The sequence below is a fragment of the Passer domesticus genome, chromosome 1 (assembly GCF_036417665.1).
Source record: "Passer domesticus isolate bPasDom1 chromosome 1, bPasDom1.hap1, whole genome shotgun sequence".
Taxonomy (NCBI): Eukaryota; Metazoa; Chordata; class Aves; order Passeriformes; family Passeridae; genus Passer; species Passer domesticus.
Genome location: NC_087474.1, coordinates 126,869,287 through 126,896,406, shown reverse-complemented (window position 1 = coordinate 126,896,406; position 27,120 = coordinate 126,869,287). Strand labels below are relative to the sequence as shown.

The following is a 27,120-nucleotide window of genomic DNA, read 5'->3' as shown; positions in this document are numbered from 1 at the left end:
CCGGCGGCGGCCAATGGGGCGTCAGTCCGCCTGCGCAGATTCAAACGGCGGCTCGCGGGGGGGAGGCTGCGCGCGAGATTCGGGCGGCACCGGCCGAGCGCGCCGCGAGCGCCGGCGGCTGAGCCCGAGCGGCGGTGGCGGCGGCCGGTGCGCGGCGGGGGCCGGGCGGGCACAGGGCAGGGCGGCCGAGCAGAGGGGCCCGGGGACGGAGGGAAGGAGGGCGGCGGGCGCCGCCGGAGCCCGCGGCAGCTCTGACAGCATCGGAGAGCGAGGCACAGTAGGAGCGAGAAAGGGGCCGCTGCGCGCCCCGTCCTTGCGGGCAGCGGCCAGGCCGAGCCATGCCTGACGCGCCGGGGCCGGGCCGGGGCTGAGGGCGGCCGCCGGGGCGCTGCGGGCACCGCGGGGAGCGGCGGGCCCTGGGAGGATCCCTGCCCGGCTAGAGGCGTTCTGAGCCGCCGGTGCCCCGCTACGTCCCTGCCTTGCTGTGAGAGAGGGAGCTCGGGGGCTCCGTGCTGCGCCCCGCGGCCGTGGCGGCCCCCCCTATGGTGCGCGCCGAGGATGGCGGAGAGACGGCGCAGGTGAGTGCGGGACCGCGGCGCTCTGCGCTTTCTGCCCCCATCCCCTCCCGGCAGCGCTGCCTTCCACGCCGCCGTGCCGAGCCCAGGTGCCCCCCCGCGCCCCGGGATCCCGGCCAGGTGCTCCCCCCGCGCCCCGGGATCCCGGCCAGGTGCCGCCCCGCCCCTCACCGCTGCTCCCGGCCTCCTTCCACCGCCCCGGCCTCGGCTGTCACTGCCCACCTCCCTCCCCCTCCGGCACCCTCGCAGGTATCTCCTCTCTCGGACTTCTGGGCACCACCTCTCGGCTACAAATCCCGCCTTTCCCTTGGCAGCCGCTCTCCCTTCCGTGCTTTCGCTCAGGTTGTCTTTGTTGTGCCTTACCTGGGCAGCTGCGCTTGTCAGTAACAACTGCGTTGCCTCCGCAGTAGCTTTCCGTGCTGGGTTATTTTCCTTTTGCTGGAGTAGCACTTTTTCCTTTTCACCTCCCAAGTGGCTTTGGCACAGCCTTGATATAAAGTTTGGGCCTGTTGATTCTTTCAGTATGTTCAGTGATCTAGCCTGAAATATTCCTAAGAGATCACGTTTTGCACAAGAGCTCCACAGCTGCCCTAGATGGCTTTCCTACATCTTTTGTTATATTGATATGAGAATGGGTGTGTCTTTGGTTTGTATTCAGAAGGTGGGTCTTGGAGAACTGTTTTGTCGTTATGGTTATTCTTGTCTTAAATCAGTTTCTGGAAAGCTCTAAAGAAATAGAAGGATTAGGATTGGGAAAGGAAAGGATACTTGGTGACTTCTCTATGGCATCTGGGGTTTGTTATGAATGTATACTTTTCATGGAATTGGGGGTGGTTTCAAAGTTAAACATACTAAAACTGCTTTTGCATTTTCCTCTGACATGGAAGAAATTGTAAGAGAATATTTTTTCTGCAAAGCTGTAACTAAAACAAGAAAGCAATGCTTTGGTGTTCTGGTTGTGTAAGCCACAAAGGGCTTTGCTTGCAGAGGGTGACTGCTGAAGCTATCTGTGCTTGGCTCTCTGCAAGCATAGCTCGGAGACAGCACGTTTCTTGGCACTCCTAAGCAGCATTTTGTAGTTTAAGGGACTTTCACCTGTGGTATTACACGCAGTAGTTTCATTTTTGTCAAGCTTTAGATTGTATTATCTCCCGTGGCTGTGGAGTGCTTTGATTTCATGATTGAAAGTACAGCGGGTTGTGGATAGCAGAGGAAGGTTTGGTTAGAGATCGGTAGCCCGAGGCGGATGTTGTGTCGGTGTCTGATGATGGTATCTCCAAAACTATATCATTGAACTATGAGTTTTCATGCAAGTGACTTCAAGACTTTTAATCGAGATGTGAAGTAAGGAGAAAATACTATTTGGTGCAAAACAATTACACTAAGTTTAATCTTATATTCATTTAATGTTAAGCTTCACTTGGTTGTTGCAGTTGCAAGCTTGATTTTTTTTTTTCTTTTAATGGTTCTCAACTCAGAATTGCAAGGACTGCTAGCACAGATCTCACAAAATACGTACTTTATTGTCCTAGATGTCTCATTTGATGAAACTTGGTGGATGCCTTCCACTTTGGTGCAGTATTTTAGCATTTGCATAACTGCAAAAAATTGTCAAATGAGCAATAACAACCCCATGTGTTTAAAAATCTTGTCTTTTAAATTGAAAACTTAAAGTAGTAGTCCCTCTCATTAATCAGGATTTGATTTATAGTCTATCATAGCACTGGTCTAAGCAAGACTCGGGACTAGGTGGTCGTTCAGGTGGAATCGAGGTGCCAGATTGGCAGTGCCTGCTTGGCTGACAGGGGCTGTGGGACAGAGCTGTGCGGTGCAGGGCTCTGAGCCGCAGCTGCCGCGGGGCCCCGCCATGGAGCCCTTCTCTGCCTTTGAATCCCTCTGACTTGTCTCCTTACTGGAGACTGCTCACGAAATAGTTTGCTCTGCAGTGGGTGAGGAGGTTGTGTGGACAAAGGGCTTTACAAGAAGGCCTGGCTTTAGTTATAAGAGAACTGTATGGCCTACTTGGTGTGAAATGGTGTGTTATGAGAAGTATTTTGGTATTGCAGTCCTAAGGTAGATCCCTGAAATTTGTCAAATACCTTGAACAAAAGAAAAAAGAGGAGTTCGTAGGGAGGCAGAAAAAACTGTTACTTCTGAGTTTAAGTTCTCTAAGTCTTAAGCCACTTAATGCAAACCTCTTAAGGCATTGCCGCTCTTTTTTTTTTTTCTGAAAGTATGATGGAGAACTTGCTGTTGACCTTCCCACAAGTTTGCTGCCTTGTCTTTCAGCAACTCAGCAAAGTTTTAATTTGCTTATGTTTTACTGCAGCTGCATCATAAAGCTAAGTGGGGCAAGTGCAGATGTGGTGTAGGATGTAGAAGCAAGTCTGCAGGAGTTGGGCACTTATTATCCTGTGGAAATGCTTTTGAATAAAGTATGTCCTTGGTGGCTGACAGGAGCAGACTTAGTGGGGAATAACAAATAATGTGTAAGTGGTTAATCAGTGTGCTGTGCTGATCATTACATGTTCTAGAAAATAATGGAGAGATTGTCCATTGAATCTGTTCTTGGGACACCAGCACAGGTTAATTTCATTACTGGGGAAGAGTTTTTTGTACTTTTGATTAAAAAATTGAAGTAATTGTCAAGGATGAGAATAAATAATTTTTGTTTTGAACCTGAATTTATGATATTTTTATCATGCTTTGTACCAATAATAAAATGGAGAAAAAATTACACTGTGAAACTGCTTTTAATTTAAGTGATGTGTTTAAATGGGAGTCCCTTCTTTGTACCTTTGATGTAATTAATGCAGGGGCATTGCAGCTCTTGTTGTTAGAGCTAGATTTCCACATGTGTTTGAATTTATGCTGGCATGAGTCACTGACACAGAAGTTTAAGCGATGATTCCATGAAACGCTTCCCCGTGCCGCCTGTTTGTTAGGCTTTGTGTGGGCAGGCTGTGGAGTTCCGCATTTCCCCAGCAGATGGAGCGATCTCCGCGGAGTCGCAGAGGTGCCTGCCTGCCCTGCTGCTCTGGCCCAGCGCTGAGGCCGGAGTTATTTATTCTGGAACGTATCTGCAGAGATTTGTATCTAATTCCTGTAACACCGAGGCAACGCTTTGAGTCAAGTCAGGATCCAATTGAAATCTCAACTTGAGATTTACTTATTTGACATTCTTGTTGTGTTTGTTGTTTCACTTACGGAGGTAGATCATGAATGTATTTTGCAGTCTTAACAAACCACTCTGTAAGCTCATTCATGTAAAATAAAAATGAAAAAATGTATCAGAAATATATGAATCTTAAAAAGAATTTTTTGCTTCAAATTTAAATCTTGTCTTGGAAGGAGTTATCTGTCCAGTGTGTGGCCTTGAAATTAAAATTGATTTGGTAATTTGACATGGTGAGCTGCTGGAGGCAGACCCTGTGATCATGCAAATCCCATATGTCCTTTTAGAACAATATGTACAGATTGGAAAAAAGCTGCAAGTAATTAGAAAAAAAAAGTCTTTTCAGCGGTATTTTAAACCCTATTTTTGTCTTCTTCACTCATCTGTTGTATTTTGCAGTGAGGAAGACGATGACTTTCAATATATGGATCATGACTATGAAGTACCACAGCAAAAAGGTTTGAAGAAGATATGTAGCAAGGTGAAATGGACCCGTGAAGAGGTAACACTTTTTTTTTGTTTTACTCCGATCCCTACCTGATCTTTTTAGCTCATGAAATATGTTATTATTTAGTATTGTATTGAGGTAGCATGTAAAATTTATTGGCTGAGGTTGTGTCTTGACAGGATGAAAGGCTAAAGAAGCTGGTGGAACAAAATGGTACAGATGATTGGGCTTTCATTGCTAGTCATCTACAAGTAAGTTGAATCTGTTTCAGTTAAGTTCTCTTAATATTTGTTTACTTTGGTCATATGTTCTAGCTTGGAAATGAAGTAAAATAGAATCAGAAGTAAATAATAAAAATTATTTTAGGGGATTCTTCTAAAACAGACTTGATCTAGCTCAGACCTTGAAGAACCTTATGGGCTCAGTCTTCAGTAATAGTCTGAAATGATCAAAAATAGCTTCTGTTCACACTTGCTATTTGTTTTCATTATGGAATGCATTCCTGTTATCTTACTGGTTCTGTTACTCATGGTGGCTAGATCCAGAGTTCACAGGTTGCTTCTGAAGCAGTTAGGAGAGTAGGTTGCATCTGAAAGATTGCTTGAAAAGAGCAGGATGAGTTTCTTAACTGCCATAGGCAAGGGGGCACGCATGTTTTATTTATTTGTTTCTGTGTGTTTGTTGGATTTTTTGTTTGTGTGGGTTTGGTTTTGGGTTTTTTTTAACAGTGATGACTGCTTTGCTGAGGTAATGGTAGACAGTACCTACAAATAGAATTGATGGTGTTTGTTTCTCTTCTGAACAAATGTTATAAAATGCCTACTGTAAAAACATGGTAGAATATAAGGCTGAAATCACTTCCTAGAAGTGGTATTGGATATTGAAATATTAGAAATCAAAAAAACTGCACCTCCTTCTACCTTTGAGGTTCTTACAATATTGCGTGAGATGATGTGGTTGTATGAACTTCCACTGTAAAATAAAAAAGGACTTGATTTCTAAATGCTGAACAACTATAACTTTGCATTGTTCTCGTCATGTTTTTGTGCAACTGTGATACTTCTAATTTTTTTCCAAGTGGCAAAATGTAGATATCACATAATAAATTCAAAGCTTCTAAATTTAAGTCACGCATAAGCAAATCCATATTCCGTACATGTACCTTATTCCCTTATAAAAATCAGTGAAATGAGTGGATGGCAGAGGAGAATCAAAAAGCTTTTATATTAAGCTGTTTGAAAATACATTTGGTGATACTGATATGCAGGTGTAGTATGGAGTTGCATTTAAGAGATGTAACAGTTTAGTAAATAATTCTCCATCTGAAAAAAAATTCTTCTGGAGACAAAAAACCTGTTGTTCAGTCTGGCCCAAGTGAGGTTGAAAAAATGTTCCCCAGTTATCGTAGAAAAGAAATGTGCATAATCAGGTGCCTGCTGCAGAATCATTGATGTTGGAAGGAATTTCTGTGGGTCATCTGGCTCACAGCCCCTGCACAAGCAAGGTCAGCTGGAGCAGGCTGCCCAGGACGGGGTTTGGGCTTGATTATCTCCACGGATGGAACCTGCACAACCTTTTTAGGTGACCTAAATTGCAACAGCCAAACAGTAGAGGCTGGCATAATTCACAATTACCTTGTTGCTGATGTTTTTTTGCTAGGAAAGCCAAGGGTATCTTGAGTTGTAAAGGCCCTCAAACTGCTGTGCTTTTAAACCCTCATTTCTTTGCTGGACTAGGCACAGATAAACCTTCCCTCCATTCTGCCCAGAAAAAGTGAAGATGGCTTCAAGGTCACTCTCAGGAGCGAGAGTGTAGATTGTAATTGCTTTTGATTTTTTTTTTTTTTTTTTTTTTTTTTGTGGCTAAGACAGACTGAAACAATTATATTGTTTCATTCCATCATTTGTTTTGCTCTTCTTTCCAAATCATGTTATGATTTCAGAAATGTCTAGAAGATAAAAGCACTAAAAGGCCACAATTTAAAATGTTTTTCGTCCAAATGGTAACAGCTATTCTATGTTGAGTTTGTCTTTTCCAGCTTCTCTTCAACAGGAAATGATGATGTTTTGTAAAAAACTAGTGTGCTTTTAATCATAGAGCTACTGCTTGTGATTAGCTTGAACGTGCTGTGAACAGAGTAATTTTGTGACATGTTAGTCTTCTGGGTGTTTTTTCTAGTCTTGCAGACTGCTACTTCTTTAACTTCATATTAGCATGGTAACACCTTTACTTGGTAGACAAGACCAGCAAAACCTTGCAATTGGTACTTGCTATCCAACAGCTTGCACTGAAGCAAGTAAATAATCATGTCCCAGTGTTAAAAACGTATGCTATCCTTGGGGCAGGCTCTTACCTGTATATTTCTAAGCACCCTTTCATATAGACAGTTTTTAGGAGGCTAAGTGAAGGTTACTTCTCTTTCATAACTGGGAACAATATTTCAAAAGATCCTTAGTGAAGCTGCAGAAAAGCACCATCTGTCCTGGCCAGAAAAAAACAATGTTGTTTAATTAGTATATGTTAACTAAATTTAATCTAAATCTGTTTTCCTTAACACTCTAATAAAGAGCTGAGAATACATTCATTTGGGATTTAGCAAAAAATGTATTCTTTTATTTGAAAGGAAAAGTATTTCCTTAAAAATTTCTTGCCTTATTTAAGTTATAGATAATGTCGAAAATAGATCATCCACAAAGAGAGAGTGTGGAGTAATGAGGACAAAAATAAATAGAAATTTTTCTGTAAAGATGAGTAAGTTCAGAATTTGATTATCAAGGTAGTACATTGAAATAATTAGATTAGAACTTCATGTAAGGTTGGTTTTTTTTTCCAGAGAAGGGTTTTTTTATAAGCAAATGAAATAAGAAATAATAAGGGAGAATTTAACTATTATACTTAGAACAAATTTCTAAATAAGTCTTTTAATTTGAAATAAGCTAATAATTCATGCTAGAATGTATTTACAGCTTTATGTATTTGAGAGTATAACAGCTACTCCTCTTCTAAAACTGTTTCAGAATCGTTCAGATTTTCAGTGCCAGCATCGGTGGCAGAAGGTACTAAACCCAGAATTGATTAAAGGTCCCTGGACTAAAGAGGAAGATCAGAGGGTAACGAAAACTAATTGATACTCTGCTCTTTAATAAAATTGACATATGACTGCTAAGAATGTGTACTTTTTTTTAAGTTCCATTTCCATGAAGTTGATGTCTGATGCATCTTGTGACATGGATACTTTTATTACATTATGATGTATGAGAAAAAAAAATTCTTAAGTAGATGGAATGTCGGGTCTGCTCAAGCATTTAATTTCCCATTAGTGAGATTGCTGGCTGAATTACTCTAGCTTACCAAGTAGGGGGGATCTCTTTGCAGCACTAAAGGTCAAAGGTCTCATTTACATATTTTGTTCCTCAAAGCCACCAGGCTTGAAGGGTTTGGAAATAAGGGAAATTATTTCATAACCTACTGTTACAACCCTGAGATATGCTCATTTGGTTAGAGCATAGTGCTAATAATGCCAAAGTTGTGAGAGTGGTCCCTGTATAGGCCATTGGACTCGATGATCCTCCTTTGTGTAAAGAAGCTATCAGTGTTTTAGGCTCCTTTTTTACCTCACTGTTCCTAATCCATACTGTAGCCTTTTGCCTGCACAACCTGGACTGCCTGGTAGGAAGATGCAAATACAGATTTCTTGTGGTATTTCAAACTGGTTTCTTGTTCCTACTGTTTAAAACTGTTCTAACATATTTTAAACTACTGTTTGCCAATTTATGAATATGGTCTTGCTAATCTATTTCTTTTTACAGTTCTCATTAGTCTTTTAAGAAAAAGCTTCTATTTTGTAAAAACTCCCAACGTCCATTACATTTCTAGATGTAGAGGTGTGGGTCTTTTCTCATATGAATATTGTTGAAAATAGTCAAATTAAATGTTTACCCATTTCTTTTTTTGGCCTTTCCTAATGCAGTGGGTGATAGAAAGGAAACTTCCAAATGAATGTTTTCATCAGTATACACTTAAATTCTAAACGCAGAGAATTTGGAGTTAGTAATTTCTGATTTCTTAAAAAATCATTTTTAAAGCCCCAAGTCACTGTGTGCCTCCTTATATCAGTTGCCTGTTATAATGCTATTTTAAAATGTGTGTTTATCAGTGTTTTCGGCCTTTGATTAGGTAAATTAGGTTTTGAAATTATAATGTGCCTTCATCTGTATTGCAGGTTATTGAATTAGTTCAGAAGTATGGTCCAAAGCGCTGGTCTCTAATTGCAAAACACCTGAAAGGAAGAATAGGCAAGCAATGCAGAGAAAGATGGCATAACCATCTCAATCCTGAGGTAAAAAAGTCTTCGTGGACAGAAGAAGAGGACAGGATAATCTATGAAGCTCACAAGCGTTTGGGAAACCGATGGGCTGAAATAGCAAAACTTCTTCCTGGAAGGTGCTTTTCAACTCTATTTGTGTTAAATGTTGGAATATGAAAAGTGCTCATCTCAGTACCCTTTCAAATCTTGTTAGTTGGAGAGCATCTGCTGAGACTTACATCAAAACATAGTTATCTTGATAGATGCTAAAAATCTTTTGCATTTGGCCTGTATTCTTAAAAAGATGTAAACCCATAGAAAGAACTTTAACCGTTTGAAGGTGTCTTCAGATTCCTCCTGATCACTTAAAAACTCTTTATTATAAAGCTGAACTGAATTAACTGCATACAGTAGTAGGAAAATTATTTGATACCAAACTTGATCTCAAAGTGCCTTCATTAATATGCATTTGAGAGTGAGTTTCCTTAGTAACCTTCAAAAGTCCAGACTTAGGAGTCATGCATTACAAAGTTAGTTGGTTACCATGAAATCTCTAAGTTAAGAATGAATTGTATGCATTGTTTGCCTTATATTTCTTTCAAGTTTCACTGCCATGCTTGTGGAAAACAAAATTTTAATGTGTGAACAGTTTAATGAAATATTTTTTTTTACCTTGTACTGTTAACTGAAATTCAGTGTTAAGCTGTCCCTTTCTGAATTCAGTTTGTGTGTTCAAGGGTGACTGTCTAGCTGTGTCTGAGGAATGTCAATATTTGTTACCTTGGTGGAATGAGGGATGTGTGCTTAAAAATTTTGTGTTTTGATGAAGTGCGCAATCCACGACTCACAGTAAATCCTTTGGAGAAATGGGTTGCATCTAAATATAATTTCGGAGAGGGAAGATGTGTTTGACAGAAGAATTCCTATTTATTAGCCTGTTTGTTGTCAATAAATCTGACACTCTTAGCTAAAGATTGCTGAAGATCATAGACCTAGAAGATCTGTAGAATCCAACACTACTAGGATGAAAAAGGGGAATACTTCCTGGAGTGACCTTAACTGAAGAAGGGGGCTTTAACCAATTTTTGTTTCTGTGTACCTCTACCTAAGGCTAGGAATAATAATGCTAGTGTTTTAGACAGTAATGCATTTATAGTCTACCCTTAATGTTTAGTGTTAGGAGTGATTTCAGCCTGCTTGTCAAAATGCCATGCCTGTTTTATCCTATCCACAATCAAAGGCATGAAGAGGTAGAAGGATGTTCTTCCACAAAGCTGCACATAAAATACAGAGTGGGGGTTGCAGGCTGTCAGTTTTAGAAGAGATGTCTTCCAGTAGCAAACACCAACCAAAGTGCCTCTATTGTGTTGTGGGACAGTGAGGTGATTGTCTTAGCTACATGTACTGTAGATTTATAGCACAGGGGTAAATAATTATATGTTCATTAAATTAATCCAAGTATCTAAGAAAAAAGGTTCCCCATCATGATTAGAGTCAGAACCAAGGCTTTCTCCTTTTCTGCTTTTAATTTCTGGCACACTTGAAGTTTAGTAGAATGCTCTAAAAAGAGTAGCCTAGTCATTATGCCAAACCCTACTGATAACAGAACTTTTGGTCTAAGCTGCTGGCTCTTTCTGGATTGGTGGCTTCAGAGTCACCTATTGTACAAACTGTCAATTCTGTCATATATTAAATTTTGAGGTGTAGAAACCAGTCACTGTTTTATGCTTTCATTTTAGGACTGATAATTCAATTAAAAATCACTGGAATTCAACAATGCGAAGAAAGGTGGAACAGGAAGGATATTTGCAAAGTGTTATAAAGTCTGAAAGCTCTAGTTCTACTGAACTTCAGCCCCAACCTTGTCTGACTATGGAACACTTGCACACTCAGAATCAATTTTATGTGCCTGTTCAGACACATGTAAGTTCAAAATTTAGAATGATAAGTATTTCACAATTTCAAATAATTGATTTGAAACAAGAAACACATCTGAAAGATTATTTTTGTGATATTATGGCAACTTGGGATTTGTTAACCGTAAATAATTAATGTATAATAAACTAGAGTTAATTTTATATCCTCATTTTCCTGAGGGTTTATAAAATGTTTTATGTCTTTTTAGATTCCAGCATATCAGTATGCTTCACCAGAAGGCAGCTGTCTAGAACATACTCCATCTTCTTCCAACATAGTTCAGGTAAATTGTTAACAGCCTTCATAAATTAAAGAGAATTTACTGCATAATATTATTCAGTAAAATGAAAAGATGTGTATCTTCAAAATGTCTGTTAGTCTTTATCATTCACCTACATTTATATAGTCTCCTTTGTAAGTAAGCTTGCTAGTGTAGTTGGTAGTTTTAGGTAGGAAAAATGAAGCTCTCTTTCTATATCCCAGAAACATGATGCTTTGTGCTTATTTCTGACAGAAATATGGCTTAAAACATACTCCACTTGTTAAATGTTGAGGCTAAATTGTGACCTATATTAATATTACCTAGCTTATGAGAGGTTTACTATTTACATATATGTAATAAATATAACCCTATCTGAAAAACTCAACTTACTATGACTTACACTTCTGGCTGTGCTTTTTTGTTCTCATTAGGTTTTATTTCTTTCTCACTGATAAACATCTTTCAATCAGTTGCTCTTTTGCAGCATTCTAAATCCTGAAGAATTAAGAAATTTTAAAACAAATAGAAATTGGATATATTATTTCCTTTTGCTTTTTTGGACTCATTTGGAATATATCTGAAATTCCTCATGTGGTGCAGAATGAATAGAGATCTTGATTTCTAGTATGACACCTTGGAAGAATTCTTGTTTATTTGGAATTACTAGAAGTATTTTGACACAGGGATACATGGATTTTTTTTTTTTTGTGTTAGAGGAATTCTGTAGAATGCTCTACTTGACCTGAAGTTTCCCTCTGCAGGTCATCTCTTTCATGTTGCATTATCTTCCCTGATAAAGGTATAGGAATACAAGTCACAGCAAAGCCTCAAATGGCTTTTGACAGTCTGGATTGCCCTACACAGAAAAGTATAAGATACTTTCTGCTCCTTGAAGTACTCTCTGAACTGGTGATAGCATATATCCTCACCTATATTTATGGTAATAATGGAAAGTGTTAAGGAGGTTAAGAACAAACAAACCAATCAAAAGCAATTAGTTAATTATCTTTTCTAGATAGTAGTGGTGGGATTGCTTGTATAAATACCGTGTCAGCAAATGCTGATTTGAAGCACTTTCTTGCACACTTAGTGAGGATGAATAGCATGCAGTTGTAGAAGGACTGTGAAACCACAAACACATAAACCAGTGTGCCAGCACTTGGTTCTATTAAGGATAGAATATAGTGACTTCAGTTTAGAAAGTGCTTTAGTGCACAGATAATTTACAGGCCATATTAGAATGCAGTTAAAATACCACCTTACACGCCACTTTAACATCAGATCCATCTCCTGGTAATTGGAGATGTTTCAGTTGTGGGTGACTTCTGTACTACAAAATAGGATACAACCTGAACAGTTCTGTTCCCTCTCTGTGTGGATTCCTGTTAAAAATACAGCTGTGTTATAATGCAGAATCTTTACTGTGAAGAGGTGGTGGAAGTAAAAAATAGTAATGGCTTCTTTCTTAAATTTTTCAGCAGCCATTTATTGATGATGATCCTGATAAAGAAAAGAAAATAAAGGAGCTTGAATTGCTACTTATGTCAGCAGAGAATGAAATCAGAAGAAAACAAATGTCTTCTGTAAGGACTGTAAATTTCTCTAAATATTTGAATTTACATTACTGAGGTTAATCCTCAGAAATTCAGTAATGGTTGTGTGGTTTAGTGTGGTGTTTTTTTCACCTGACCCTCTAAAATCAAACCTATGGCTGTTAAATCGGAAAACAAAAATCTATATATTAGAACTGAGACAACTTATTTTTAGTGCAGTTTGCTAAATTATAAAGACAGCAATATGACCAACTATTTGGCTGTTCCTAAGACCCAGTATTTTAATCCTCTTCAGGAGGTGACACATTTGATACCATTGCCATTCAGTTTTATGGATCAGCAATGCTGATCCTCTGCTTAGCAGAGGTGAAAAATACATGGATTTTGCCCCATTTGATTTCAAAATGTCCTGTAGATTATATTTTCTTCAAACTTCAGTGTGAGTTCTTGCAATACTTAATATCCACATTTGGACTTGACAAACACTAGATAAATATGCACTGTACACAATTTGTGTGTAAATTCAGTGGAATTTCCCTAATTCTGTAGAATTAGGGTGACTTGCAGATGGCAGTCACTGATTTCTTTAGAGGGCTGTGCATATCAGACACCTAACTAACCCAACCATATTGATCATTAGTTTAGATTACAGGTGAACTTCAGATTTTGTTGTGGAATTATTTCTTTTGAAACAGAGCAGTTCTGCTTATCTAGTAGAATCTGGTTTGCTTCTAGATTTCCAGTGAAAATTAAAATTTGTTTCTTGGGTACTAAGCAGTCTACTGAAATGGGATAACCTTTTAGAAGTTTACTTAGCTATTAATGCAAAATATGCATTAAAAAACCACAGATCAAATAAGTAGTATTTCACACTCTAGAAGCATTTTCTGATCTTAAAATTAGAAGTTCAGTGTTCTGTACTGAAGATGACTTCATATACTGGTGTTCAGGTACTCAGGAAACTTCATCAGAGATGGCTTCCAATACAGCCCATAATTACCTAAGTTGTGAGTGTGTATAAGATAAGAATGGGAGGTAAGATAAAAATCTTACATTAACATGCTCAGCATTCTCAAATCGTGTAAAGAGAAGACTGACTTTAATTGAAGCAGATAATAAGTATTTGAAAATGCCAAAATGAATAGTTATGCTTAGTCTTTTTTTTCCCCACACTTCTTTATTTTTCCCACCCTGCAGTCACATAATTGACTCTTTTCAGCCTCTAAGTTGAATAAGATTAACGTGTTTCTTCACAATTTTTTAGCAAGCTGGAAGCTTGTCTTGTTGGTCTGGAAATTTTATCATGGAGGATTGTTTGCCTAATACACTAAGTAGCCTTGAGGAACAAACAAGTAATTTCTACAGCATGGATGAGACCCGCATCACACCTGTTCAGCAGAATTCACCACCTAAGTATTTGGGTGTGGAAGCAAATAGAATGTTAACACCTCTACAAACCATTCCAGAATTTGCAGAGGCACTAGATCTTATGGAAATCGTAAGTTTGTATTCCTTGTTTAAAAATAAGTGTTTAATTAGGAATGTCAACTTACACAATATGTTTCAAATACTCTTAAATTACCTTATTTTGTGTTCGTCTATAATTTCTGCCTTATCATGTGCTTTATTGCCTGTTTTAAAAGAATTGTGTCTTAAAATGTCGAGTGTTTTATGATTCTGTGAAAGACACAGAGAGAGTAATTCAGTATATAGCTTGTGGAGGTAGAGGGCTGATAGATTGGCTTGGATATTCTGAAGTAATCTTGGCTAAGCCTGCTTGTGTTTTGTGTCTTGGCCCACAGGATCCGGTAGCATGGAGCGATTCGTGTTTTGAGCTTTCCGAGGCTGCTGTATCCCCTGTCAAGCCAGCTCCAGTGAAACTGATGCGGCTCCAACACAGCGAGGGGGCTGCCGAGTGCCAGTATAATGTTATGCTTGATGGCAAAAACCACAGCAGCATCAGTGGGGATGAGGAAACAGTTTTTTCAACAAGCTCAAACTTAACCAAGTTCAGCAATCCACCTGCTATCCTGAGAAAGAAGAAGAGATTGCGCGTCGGGCAGTCGCCGGTTACGGAGCTGAACGATGGCTTGTGTAACGACGCCGTCAATGTTGCACTAAAGAGGACGCCAGTGAAAACACTACCATTTTCTCCATCACAGGTGGGTGTATTTTTAAATATGGCTAAACATGAAGACTGTGGTGGGTGGGTCATAAAATGTAACTAGTTTTTTCCCTAGTAGTACATTGAAGCCTAAATAAATATGTCAAAAAACTTCTTAAAACATATGCATTAGGGTAAATATATTAAAAATATACTGTTAAACAACCTCTATTTTGAAGACTGATGGGGAGGGCACTAGCAGCAGTGGCAATCTGTGTCTCAGCTCACACTTTCTCATGCAAATAATTGTTGATAGTGATCTTTAGTCTCTGTGACCTAATTAAGGAGTAGGGATTTTAAGAAGAAAATCAAGGTTTCAGCAATAAGTATAAACCAAGAATAGAGTATTGGGATTTATCAGTAAAAGTTTTTCAGATATATGTATATAATTTGGGGGTTTTTGCTCTTCAGCACAATGGTGAAATTTTGTCCTGTAAGGTTGCTTTTTTTTTTTTCCTTCTTGTGCTTAGTTTTTCAACACTTGTTCTGGAAATGAACAATTTAACTTTGAAAATCCTGCATTTACATCGACTCCAATCTGTGGGCAGAAAGTTCTTATTACGACTCCTTTACACAAGGAAATGACACCACAAGATCAAAAGGAAAATGTGGGGTAGGTTTATTGCAGTAAACATCTGGTGGTGTTATTAAATTAAAGTTTAATACCCATGGGGTATTATGCTGTGGTGATCTCAGTACTTTCAGATGTATGGTGTGATATCTGTTGTGTAAATGAAGGTATTTTAAAGTGTTTCTTAGATTAATTTTATTACATTGCTAATGATAAAATACTAAAATGTTAAAATGCACATGTGAACACTTTTCTATGCTTGAATAGTTTTAGAAGTCCCACAATGAGAAGATCTCTTTTGGGTGCAACACCAAGGACACCAACTCCTTTTAAAAATGCTTTGGCTGCTCAGGAAAAAAAGTATGGTCCTCTCAGACTTATGGTATGTGATGATGCTGTTTCTTTTCTTCTTTGTTGAAGTAAATGCCCTCTTGGCTTTGAGGTATTGTAAGCCTCACTGTGATCTTAAAAAGCATTTACTTATCCTAGAGAACAGCTAGAATGTGAATCAAAACCGCTTTGGATCTGTTTGTTATACTTGTATCCTTCAGTGTAGCATGAAGGCATTGTCTTCTTGAATAGTAATCTTAAATGCATCAGTTTCATGTTTGTGAGTTGTTTTAAATTTGCCTATCCTTGCCTATCTTTGCTAAAACTTTCTCTTACAAGGTGGTTGCATAGTTACCTGAACTTTTAATACTTTAGGCTTCTATTTTTTCAATGAAAAATTATAAATCAGAGAATGAATGGGTGTGGGTTCTCCAGCTGGGTAATCTGGTAAGAGCAAACTGCTGTGGATGAGTATGACTGACCTCATTTTTTTAAACAACTTTCACAGTTCACTTGAAAAACTGCATTACCTTTGAATCCTCTGGACTATGGAGGAGCTGAGTTGTTCTTTGATTTTGGTACTTCTACAGCACTAGGACTGAAACTAGGTGTTTACCACAGAGAGATAATCTTGAGTGATGTTTGCAGTTTTTTCATCCTAAATCCCAAAATTTTAGTATAGCAGTTCATGATTCTCTGATTCTGCTGGCTGTCACACACTTTTTTTTGTTTTGTTGACTATGGATAATGTTGCCTTTTTTTGTTAGTTTGTCCAAATGAATTAAATTTTTGTTCTCTTCCTAGCCTAGCTAAGGTATGTTAATGCATAATAACTTTTGGAATTCAGGAGACATATGCTTTTCAAATTCTGAAAAGATTCCAGCCAATATATATTGACTGCTTCTTTTCTGCAAACACAGAAGGTAGCTCAGACTTTGCCACAGGGCTTGGCACCATCTGTGTTACCCTATAGATTCACAGTCCCTCACTATGCAAATTGAGTGGTTTGGCATTCCTGTTTCTGTCCACTATTAACCTCCTGTTCAAAATCAAATTTTGAGGGCTTAAGGGAATTCTTCTCCTGTTGGTACACAAAGGAGCCATCTGTATGGCTTCTGTGAAATTCTGTACTGTACTTAGGACTATCAATGTCTTATTCAAAGATTTGTGTTAAAATTGGTATAAATTCATTTCACAACAACAGTTACACATTTCTAGTACAGTTTTTTAGTATGTTTTTATGCATGTATATGTACATATGTGTTTATGTAGGTATTTAGTATTATATAAATTATTTTTATCCCTTTTATCAGTAAATAGCCATTTGCAAACAAGTAGCTTGTCTTCTTCAATGCTACCTTGCATTTTTGAGGCACTGTGTGCATATATATGTTTTATCTGGCTAAAAATAAAGTGGAGTAAAATGAACTTAAAATAATCTTCTTAGCCTTGAAATGCAGCCCTGTGGTTTCTAACTATAGTAGCTTAGGTCCTTTCTTGCTGTGTTTTGCAAGATCTCTTTTCTGGCCTACATTAGCTGAAAGTAGAATGTTGTAAGAACTGGCCACTAATAGACTTCCTGTATTTTCTTCTTCAATTTTAATTAATGTTTAGTCACAACCACTTGCCTTCTCGGAGGAAGACATTAGGGAAGTTTTGAAAGAGGAAACTGGAACAGATATATTTCCCAAGGAGGAAGATGACACTTTGTATAAAAACTGCAAGCAGGAGGTAATATGACAATAATAATTTCAGATAGGGAATAACTGCTTTTAAATAATATTTTATAATTTTTCTCTGCAAAATGTTTATTTCAGCACAACTTTTCTAAAAAAGTCAGAAAATCACTGGTCCTAGATCCACAGGAAAAAGAAGAGGTTGGGGCCCAGCGTTTGACAGAAGATAATAGTTTAGATGTACAGGTAAGAATTAAAGTAAACTAAACTAACTGAAGATCATCACTGGCAGCAGTATTAATATGGAACTGTGTATCTTTTGTTCTACCCACTAAAATAATTTTTTTGATTGAAGTTGCTAGATTAATGCATCTAGAAAGTGAAAAGTACCTTCAGTTCGAAATACTGTTTTAAGTATATAAGAAACAGGTGAGCATTGGGCTTGAATTCATGCAGGAATTTTTCCTTTCAGTCCTTCAGAGTAGGTAAAATGATGTGAATGCTTTACAGGTTCGTAGCAAAGCTGTTTCCATGCTGGTTGCCTATAAACTTTAGCATACACAGCATGCTGAAGCTTTCTGTAATATACCAGGAAGATGACACTTGCTCCTGTGCTATGCATGCTTGACAGTCTGGCAAATGTGTTCTGAAAATACCTAATTGCATATTAGGCAGCATGTTTTTCCTGCTTCACATAGTAGGGGAATACTTTAAGAAATATCAAGCATGTCAAAGATGAAGTTAGTGTGCTTCCTTTGCCTAAAGGAATTTGAATACTTCTGCCTCAACAACCAAGACATGAAGAAATCAGATATGAGGCTATTTTGGTCCCTCTTTCCTTTAAAAAGAAGCTTAATGTTTTTTCAGTTGAGTAATTGAATAGCTTACTCATTAGTCTGGTAGGAAAACTTTTTCCTGATGAGTTCTTAATGCATGTATGTGTTTAATGCTTAAAGAGTGAATGCTTGTGATTCTTGATTAAGGCTATATACAGGATGTAGGAGCCAAGATTCTTGAAAAGCCAGTGTAAGGTGCTTAGGTCATACTCCTTTCTAGCTGGTTTTCTAAATTCCCTTCTAAAGTGCCTCTTAGACTCTGTGCCAAGCCTTGGAATCTTCCTGCTGGGTATTGGGTGCTCTGCCACCTAGTGGGAATTGCCAGCTTCCCCAGGATCATCTCTTGGGAGGAGCAGCAGTGCTGCAGCCATTGCAGTCATGACCAAAATGCCTGCTGTTCTCTTAGTGATGTCTTGGTATGACACATTATTGTGTGTCACTGAGTCCAGGTTAAGATACACTGTGATGTTGTGGTCTATTGAAGGCTGGGGACTGGGCAAAAGTTGGGTTTTCCTTCATTTTCATATGGAATGCTGGTGCAACAAGAACATTCATTCCTGGCAAGAGAGATAGTGGTAGTATCTTTTTTAAGAGTGAAAAATATGCCAATCTTCAAGTAGAAATTGTGTGTCCATGTGATGATAATTTAGGAATAAGGTCTGATACATACTAATAAATACTAAAGGTGATCTAATAAATATTTAAAAGTGGTTTAATGAGGTCTTTTTGTAAGCAGGCAAATACTTATGCCATTGTTACTGTGAACTAATTTTTGGTCTTCAAAATTGACATACATCTGTCTTCCACTTTTGTATACTGAAGCTGGGTTAATTTCTTTTTATTTCTATAGACATTACCAATATATAAAAAATTCTTCTGGAATGATCCATACAGTGCTTATTTCAGTTCTTAAAGCAGTTCCTCCCCCTAAAATTGATGTGATATTACTTTTTTGACTCTAGTCTCCTTGTCCTTACTTTCACAAAGATTGTCCTACATGTGAAACCGATTGGTTTTTTTTCTTTTCAACTGTTCTGTAGTTACCACTTTATCAAGTCTTGTTCTTAACAAAATATATCAGAATGGTATGGCTTTAGGGTAAAGGCACTTTCTGCTCAGTGATACCTAAACCATGCTAGCAGCTGCTTGTTGTACTATGGATCCCAGTATGGACCAGGCTATTTCTTCATATACTGTTCGTTACATTTTCTTTTCAGACTCTTTCCTAGGGTCTTTCTGATAGTTTACTTTATTTACATTTTGGCTTCTCTGAAGGAAGCATTTGAAGTCTTTTTGTATTAACTACTAATTATTATTCCTGTTCTCTACTCTCTTTTTTATCAATAGTCAAAAAATGCATATACCACATCTTTATTAATGACACCATTGTTGGAAATACAGGACAACAGATGTAACCTGACATCAGAAAAACAGGATACAAATCCAACAAACAAAGCAAATGCAATAATTAAGAAGAAACTGAATACATGTGCTACAAAAAATGTCAAAATGGAGAAAACTCTTCAGGTCTGGATTCATTCTGGTTAATTCTGTTAGTGGGTTAACAAAGAAATTTTGTATTGCTTTATTTCTCTTGCACTAATATCTAGAATTGTTGAAACCAGTGATCCAGTTTCAGTGTTTCCATGATTCTTATTTCTTGTAAGTTGGTCATTTTTTTGCAAAGTGTTTATTCATAGCTAAGTTCTTTAAACACAACCCTGATGTTTCACACTTTGTTTCAGTGAAACAGTCTGATGTTTCACTAAGATTTGGATGGGGGGCGTGGAGAAAAACCAGGGTAGTGGAGAGCAACAAGACAGGTTTGGGTGCCCAAGACTAGGAGTTAGAAAACTTGAGCTGGTGCAAGGCAAACTTCTTTAGGACCTTAGTTTCTCAAATTTGCCTGGTGCTTACTCTTCATAATAAGCCCAGTGGGATTCATTAAGCAGAGTTTATCCACAGATTCTGTTTGGTAATTGTTCTTGTAACAGGCCTGTTCTTTTACATAGGTATATTTTCCATACTGGTAAAACCATTGAAGCTAATTTTCTTTCTGTCCTGATCACCAGCTTTAAGAAGAGATTTCTTTGACCTGACTTTGTACCAATTCCAGTTTGTCCCATAGGGAGTTAATGTGTAAGGTATTTCTGTCTTCTCAGAATATCTATAGCTCTGTATTAATGAAAAAAATTTAAAAAAAAATCCCAGAAGACAGGACACCTGGAGCCTGATCTTCCATATTCTATTTAATTGCTTTAACAATGATGTTTTTAAGTAGAGAGACAACAGTATTGCTTTCTGATCTTTTCTTATAAGGAAGAAGAACAAAGTTCATTTAACTGTGATATTAAAAGTATAAAAAAAAATAAAGAAAAATTCATTTTGCTGTGAATTGCAGCAAAGGTGAATACATCTGTCTGACCCAGAAGTATGCTCTTCAGAATACTTAAAAGGGGAGCTTAGTCATAGTATGCTCACAAATATTTTCATTGAACCATCTTTTTTCCTTTTTCTCTTTCCCCAGAGAAATTGTCTCTCAGTTTTGTGGCCTCTTTAACCCCAAGTCACTTCCATGAATCAAGTTCTGCTAAATTTACAGATAAGCTCAAACAGCTAATTTTCTTTATGAATCAATATGTGGAACTGATCCTTTGGATCAGTTTCTAGCTCCATGTGGGACGGAGAGGATCTTGCATTCTTCATCATGCTACAGTCAGCCAGTGTCAGCACCAATTTGGAGCTGAAATGAATCAGCTTGAGATTCAGTACATTTTGTGAAGATGTAGGCTTTGCTTCATGGAGGAAGCAGGACTAGTAGCTTAATTATTCTTCCATTCATCATTGTCATTCCCAATTCCTTTACCATTTCTAATATAGTCCCCAAAAATCTGACCGTTCTTCCACAGCTGTCACTTGGTTCAGTGAAGTTCTTCACAATCTTCTTTTTCAGTTCCCAAATCATTTTACCTTCCTTGGTGTCTCCAGACAGCTACCAGTAATGTGTTTTTCTGCCTGTTGAACTTAGCACATTTAAAGAGGAAGATATTCAAAGAGAAGATTACTTAATTAGCTTCCCTTTTATGTATTAATTGTTGAACTGGTTAGACTCTATTGAAGAGTGCTTTTCATTTTGTGTGTTTGAACTCAAAACATAACCCAGATGCACTGCTGGGGAGCTGGATTAAGGGATGGTGAGGGAGTCACAAGTTTTTGGTATTGTACTGTATAACTTTCTCAGTAAAATATAGGATAGGATAGAATGTAGGCTCTTTCTCAGTAAAATATATTATTGCTAGGCTTTAATAATTTATTACTACTCTGAAACATTGTATGAGAATTGCTTAAGTATTTTAGTTTGTTAAAAGGACCTTTTTAACGGAATTTTATTTTATGCAGCCAAGTCGTGACTGGGAGGCAGTTGTTTATGGAAAAACAGAAGACCAGCTTATCATGACTGAGCAAGCAAGAAGGTATCTGAGCACATACACAGCTACCAACAACAGTTCAAGGTCTCTGATACTGTGATGGTCACTGCAGCTGACAACCATCTCTTTCCATTGAAACTGAAACAATGTTGAAGGCCATTCCCGTGTGATGCTTGGGAATTAAGTCTTTGAGAGAATCTGCCAAGGGAAACCTTAAAGCTACCTTAAAGCTTCTTTTCTTCTTTTGACTGACAAAGAACAGACGTGAAGCTCTTGCATTCTTTACGAAGGGATACCGCAAACAGTTCTGCAATGAATTTTTTAGATATTAAAAGAGTAAACCCCTAAAATATAAAGAAGGGTAAAATACATTGCAGTACTGACAACATACAGTTTTTAGGTCTATTTTTCATATTTATTCTTTTGACTTGCATCGCTTTTTTATCTGTTAGAGCATTTTCAATATAGAGTAGGTTTATAGGTTGTTACTGGTTTCCAAATGAGCAACATACATGACTGAATGTGCTTTTGCTTATGTAGCATTTTTCTAGTATATAAAGAAACACAATGGAAAGGAGTACAAAGGAAGGATAGAAAGTTGCACTACTAATTTTTTTTGGTATGCTGCAAAACAATGAAATTAACTACAGTGTTAAATATATTTATTTGCAAATGGTACTAGAAGTAGGCAGAGGGGGGTGAATTAAGTTTAGTGTAAAGCATCAGTATTTTCTTCATAAATCTCAAAATGAGATGATTGTTGAATGTATTGTACAGTATGTAGGAACAAGCAAAATTTTGTAAATTGGAAAGGAGTCTGTTTTTATAATTTATTTCCATTTCAAAGCTTAAATGTAGATATTTATATGTATGCAGGTTGTCTAGAGGCCAATGTTGTTTCCTGTTAAAACAGCTAAAATGGAAAAAGGACAAGTTTAAAATATATGAAATAGCAGAAGAATTACAGTGGTGAAGTGTAAAAATCTATACTGTATGTTACATCTACATAAAGATTGCACTATAGCCCTAAAATCATGTTGGTCTACAACATAATTACAAGGTATTCCTATATTATACAGCAACTGTTCCTGTACCTTGTTTAAATATATTTAGAAAGAAATGGTGGGGTCTTATATGTGACCGCGGAGTACTTTGTCCTGCATAGGAACTAAAACCTAATGCATTTACCATATGTATATTTAATTACTTTTTTTTTTTTAAAGAAACTTGGCACCTTGGATCTCAAAACAATTTATCTGCACTTAACTTTGACCATTATATACTGACTAAATGTTTGAAGAGCAAAGAGAACATTGTTTTATTTATGAAAAATCTTTGTCCTTATTTAAAGGTATACAGGTCACAACACTTGCTTTAGTTGCCTATTTTAGGTATTTGCACTTATTTTATGTCTTTATTTTTTGGTTTTGAAGGAATGTTTTGGTTTGCTTTTGTTGTAGAGATTTTTATGTAGTTAATTTCGAGCAAGTTATAATGGAGTGCTCTCAACAGAATACTGACAGGTAAATAGAATTGTACACTGTAGTTTTAGTTATTTATAATTCAAACACTCTTCCTCTCCACTCCCGGGTGTGCTGCTACAGATCGTGGCAGAATCGGCTTGCTGCTATGAGAGATGGAAAGAGCGAGCATCATATGCACTGTATGTAAAATTACATGATGTCAGGTTCTCTAGTTAACTTTATGAGATCAACCAGTACTATGCAGGGTGTGGAAAATGTTCCTAACACTTTAATATCAAAGATGGTAGAGAAGAATTAATTAATGGAGAAATTTAACACGTGATGAGCGGCACAAGGAAGGTAATGGGTTCTTAAACTTTTTTAAAGCATCTCACAGCTTATACAATCCTTGTTTTTATGAGCTTTTTGATATTGGCTCTGATAGTAATAGGCACAAACATTTTTAGCAGTTTTTAATTCACATCAAAATTTTAAGGGGGGCGGGAATCCTATTATAAGCAAGGGATCAGAAAATGCCCATCATGCCAGGAATACTCCTCACCTAGCAAAATTTAAAGGAGTCAATTGGAATTCTTGGCAGTACTAGATTTAGGTGTGCATTACCAGAATGGATTTAACAGCAACATGTAATGCTGGAGACAGCATTTAATTCACAAAAAATGAAATCAGACATTAAGACAGAATGACTATCTAGAATCTGGATGGTATATTGAAGTAGAAATGGTATCATCAAACTACCTATACCAAGTTTAAGCATAGATTTATGGTAAGTAGTAATAATTTGTGTTGGTATTGGTTGGATCGTTTAGTTAACTCCTACTTTGTTGCTTTAGCAGGAAGGTTTTAATCTTTCATATGTCAGGCATCTTATTACTTTTTGAATGTTGTGTGCATTTGCATTTCTTTCAGTTTATAGGTCAATTGTACATGCAGCAGCCAAACTTGCATGAAACCTAAATACATACTACACCATATTTTTGTTCTAAGGTTTGACATAACGTGCAACAAATGCCTTGTTTATCTTAGTTTTTGTTGTACTACAAACTTTTCATTTATGTAAGAGAATCTCACAATGCAGACCGTGTTAATGTCAGAAATAAAGCATCTATGTACCAGGTTACTGTAAGTGTCTTTTGTTTGAAAACTGTAACACTCAGTGCTTGTTAAAGCAACATGTACCTGTGCCTGTGGAACTGCAAGAGACCTGTGTTTTCTGGACTGGGCAGAGACAGCAGATATGGAAATCAATGGGTTACACAGCAGGGTGGAGTCCCTTGCCAGTACCTGCTTCAATCCAACCTGCATGTAAGCCTACTTGTATCTGATAATCAGTTTATAGTTGTCTCTCAAAGCTATAAAACAATTTTTTATGTATAGAAGACAATTAGAGGGATGAATGCTGATGGTGTAAAGCTTTAGTTACATTCCTTTCGTTTGTAGGATAGGAGTATTTTAGTATGTGCGCCTGAGTCTTGGGAGATAAATGCAAATGTAAGCTATGCAGTGTGATTTTTTTTTTCCCTCCCCTAAGTAGTTCTCACATACATGTATTAATCTGAGTTAGACTGAAACTCTCTTATTTTGATAGAAACATGGATATGCAATACAAAATTTCAATTTCCTTTCCCAGTTTTGTCACAGTATAGATGACAACTAAGGTAATCTGTTGAAGGAAAAGGACAAGAGGGACTAACATGACTTCTTCAGAAATAGGTCCTGGTAATTCGTGTCATCTAGCTTTAAGCTGCATGAGCAAACTCTTGACTGTTACAGGGGCTTTTTTGGGGATTTGGCTGTCATAGCCTCTGTATGAGTAACATGCAGACATGCTTGTGTTTATTTGCAAGTGAAGTTTTCCATCACTTGGGACAAGTGAGGTGAACTTACTAGAGCTTTTGTTTGTGCTGGCTGCTCCTGTCTGAAATGGGGGCAGAGTGTAGGTAGAGGAAAGCAGAGTGTAGTGATGTAACAAGTTCATTTTTCTGTATTGCCTTTTCTCAGTGAAACAAAGTAGAGCAGGTGGACAGCCAGTATGGCAGGTTTGGCAGGAGCTACAATCCCAAGTTCTATTATGTGAAAACTCAGGGAGCTTTTCTTATGGGTCTGACTTACTTGGAAGAAACGGTCTTTAGGAATTGATTGGTGAGAATAATCCCAGTTCCTACTGCTGTTAATCAGATTTTATATGAGAATGACTCTACTAGATTTGCACCAAACTAAAACTGATCCAATGCTGTGAGTGAATCAAGCTTTGTGAAATAAGGGTTTTAACATGGAATGTTAATGGACCAAGGTTGCACCATACCTGTCACCAAGACACAGAATGCCAACAACAAAAATTTCGAAAGTGAAATTGATTCTTGCATTTGGTTTCATGACAAATACTCTGATAAAGGTTCAGTACCTAGGCAGAAAATACACTGATGTCTTCTAGTGCTAGACCTCATGTAATTTTTTTTCAGAAGTTTCCTTGACATTGGATAAGCTGAAGCTTTATAGGCTTAAATGCTTACTTTCATGAGGAAGCTGTGGATTACTGTTTCTGAGCCAGCAGAGCCAAAAGATTGGTCCCTCGTGAAGCTGCAGCATATAGTGGTGTGTGTGGCTTCCCCTGGAGACAGCCAGCTTATCCCTTGAGTGGGTTGGATTCTTGCCCTGCAGCTGAAGGGAACAATGGGATCCTTGTAGTTCTGCTAGCATGATGTGTTGGAAGAACAGGTAAGCTTTGGGCGTTTATACACAATCTTGCATTTTTGTATGAAGCAAAAATCCAAGTGCTCACTATATCACCTTAATGAATAAACCGCAGTAGTGTAGCTTCTGTTTGCTTCTGGAGTAAGAGATGTGCAATATGGCATTCTTCAGTTTCAGCTTCTGCTGGTGCTGTGGTTTTCTTTCTTAATTTCATTTTCTCTTCTGCTTCGTTGCTGTGTGTGTTTTTTGTGAGGTACAGAATTGAAAGGAGCCTTCTGACAGTGCCCACTCTTGGGCTGTGTCGCTCCATTGATGCAGTTGCTATTGCAATGGGAATTGTGTCTAACTGCTACTATGTTTTACAGAAATTTTGGGTTCTAATTTGGGTTTATTTTTAAGAGTTGTCTGGATTATTTACCTGACCTCTGATTTCCTGTGTCATCACACCCTCTGATTACAGAGAGAATGGATGTTAACAACCTTAGTGCAAGTAAGTTGGGAGTGGGCTGTGTATTGGCTGGCAGCGGTGGGCACGTGTGACTGTCCTGTGTCTGTCTGAGGGGAAGGGCTGCTTTTCTCTTTTGGGGAGGGAGAATTCTGCTTACTCAGCATCTACTTCTTTGCCCACTATTGACCGGTTACTTGGTCGTAGAGTCTCCTTGTGAAAGTGATGTTTGCTGCTTGCACAACCATCAGAGCTTCAGAGTACCCCTTACAGTGTTGTGCACTCTGCTTTGAAATGGTCTGTCCCAGAGACTGAGGAATATTTGCTCAGCTTTCTGAGGGTGTCAGGCTTTTACACCAGCAGGCATTAAAAAAAAAAAAATGCGGGCAGGCAGCGCTCAGCTGTCCGAAGAAGCAGTCCTTGTTCGCTGCTTCTCCCCTCAGTGCCGAGCGAGTGTTCGTGGCAGCCCGGGGTGCGAGGGGACTCGGCCCGGCCCGGGGCTGGGGCTGGGGCTGCGCCGCGCCGGGGCAGCGTGAGCTGCGCGGGGCGAAGGGCCGGATCAATCAGCCGCCGGCAATTTACAAATGAATGCCACGTTCTCCTCAGCCATACGGAAACAGGGCATCAGCGGTGTCTGGAGGGCCCGTGTCACCAGAAGTAGGCCAGTTTGTGCGTCGTCCTGCGCTGGCAAACGGCCAGGCTTTGTGTGCTCCAGACACCAGATGGGAAGCAATTATGAGTGTGACAAGCGGGTCATCTGGCAGACACTCTGTGGACCTGCTGCTGCATAATTTTTGGCGGGAAGAGGAGAGCTTTTTCTTTTCTTTCCCCTGCTCCCCTCTTTTTTTTTTTTTTTTTTTTTTTTTTTTTTTGAATTGTTAATACAGCATCTCCTTCAGCAAACTTTCAGTGACTGGGTGTGGAGCATCCTGCGTTTGCTGAGCTGATGCTCCTTTTGTGCCTTGTGGTGAGCACTGTGGAGTGCAAGCATTTTCCCCTGGGCCAAATAAGCGATGGTTATGCTTGTGGTTGTACATTGTGGAGTTTGTAAATACTGGCCTGCAGTGCTGACACGGCTGTTTTAGCCACTTGGCCAGCCAGGCTGGGGCAGAAGAGTTCCAGTGCAGAATGGGAGAGTGAGGGAGCCTGGAAGTTCCTGCAGCATGGACCTGGTTGTCCAGCAGTGAGAGAGAAATTTCCACTCTCCCTGTAGGGCCAGGTGGAGGGGGTGGACCTTTTGGCAGCTGGGGCCAACA

General features: G+C 38.5%; 1 protein-coding gene across 7 annotated transcripts; it reads left to right on the top strand.

Moving 5' to 3' along the window:
• Positions 1–23,845, top strand: MYBL1 (MYB proto-oncogene like 1). 7 transcript variants are annotated; one of them, XR_010347230.1, is made up of 17 exons: positions 1–147; positions 4,150–4,252; positions 4,378–4,449; positions 7,216–7,308; positions 8,421–8,641; positions 10,244–10,427; positions 10,630–10,704; positions 12,162–12,266; positions 13,501–13,734; positions 14,039–14,398; positions 14,871–15,013; positions 15,239–15,353; positions 16,916–17,032; positions 17,119–17,223; positions 19,161–19,340; positions 19,886–19,957; positions 21,213–21,400. XR_010347230.1 is itself a non-coding variant. In XM_064387955.1 (16 exons), exons 1-16 carry the CDS (start codon positions 14–16, stop codon positions 21,339–21,341), a joined length of 2,367 nt encoding a protein of 788 aa, XP_064244025.1. In that variant the 5' UTR covers positions 1–13; the 3' UTR covers positions 21,342–23,845. The 7 variants fall into 7 exon arrangements, 5 of the variants coding, with proteins under 5 accessions (XP_064244025.1, XP_064244018.1, XP_064244043.1 ...); XR_010347235.1 differs by having other exon boundaries at positions 20,133–21,310; XM_064387955.1 differs by lacking the exon at positions 19,886–19,957 and having other exon boundaries at positions 12,165–12,266; positions 21,213–23,845.
• Positions 23,846–27,120: the final 3,275 nt, after the last annotated feature.

Excerpts from the sequence above, each read along its gene's own strand:
- MYBL1 (XM_064387948.1), top strand. The coding sequence starts at position 14 with ATGGGGCGTCAGTCCGCCTGCGCAGATTCAAACGGCGGCTCGCGGGGG. Across the intron at positions 148-4,149 it reads AGCGGCGGTGGCGGCGGCCG|TGAGGAAGACGATGACTTTC; the intron begins GTGCGCGGCGGG and ends TGTATTTTGCAG. Across the intron at positions 14,399-14,870 it reads TACCATTTTCTCCATCACAG|TTTTTCAACACTTGTTCTGG; the intron begins GTGGGTGTATTT and ends TCTTGTGCTTAG.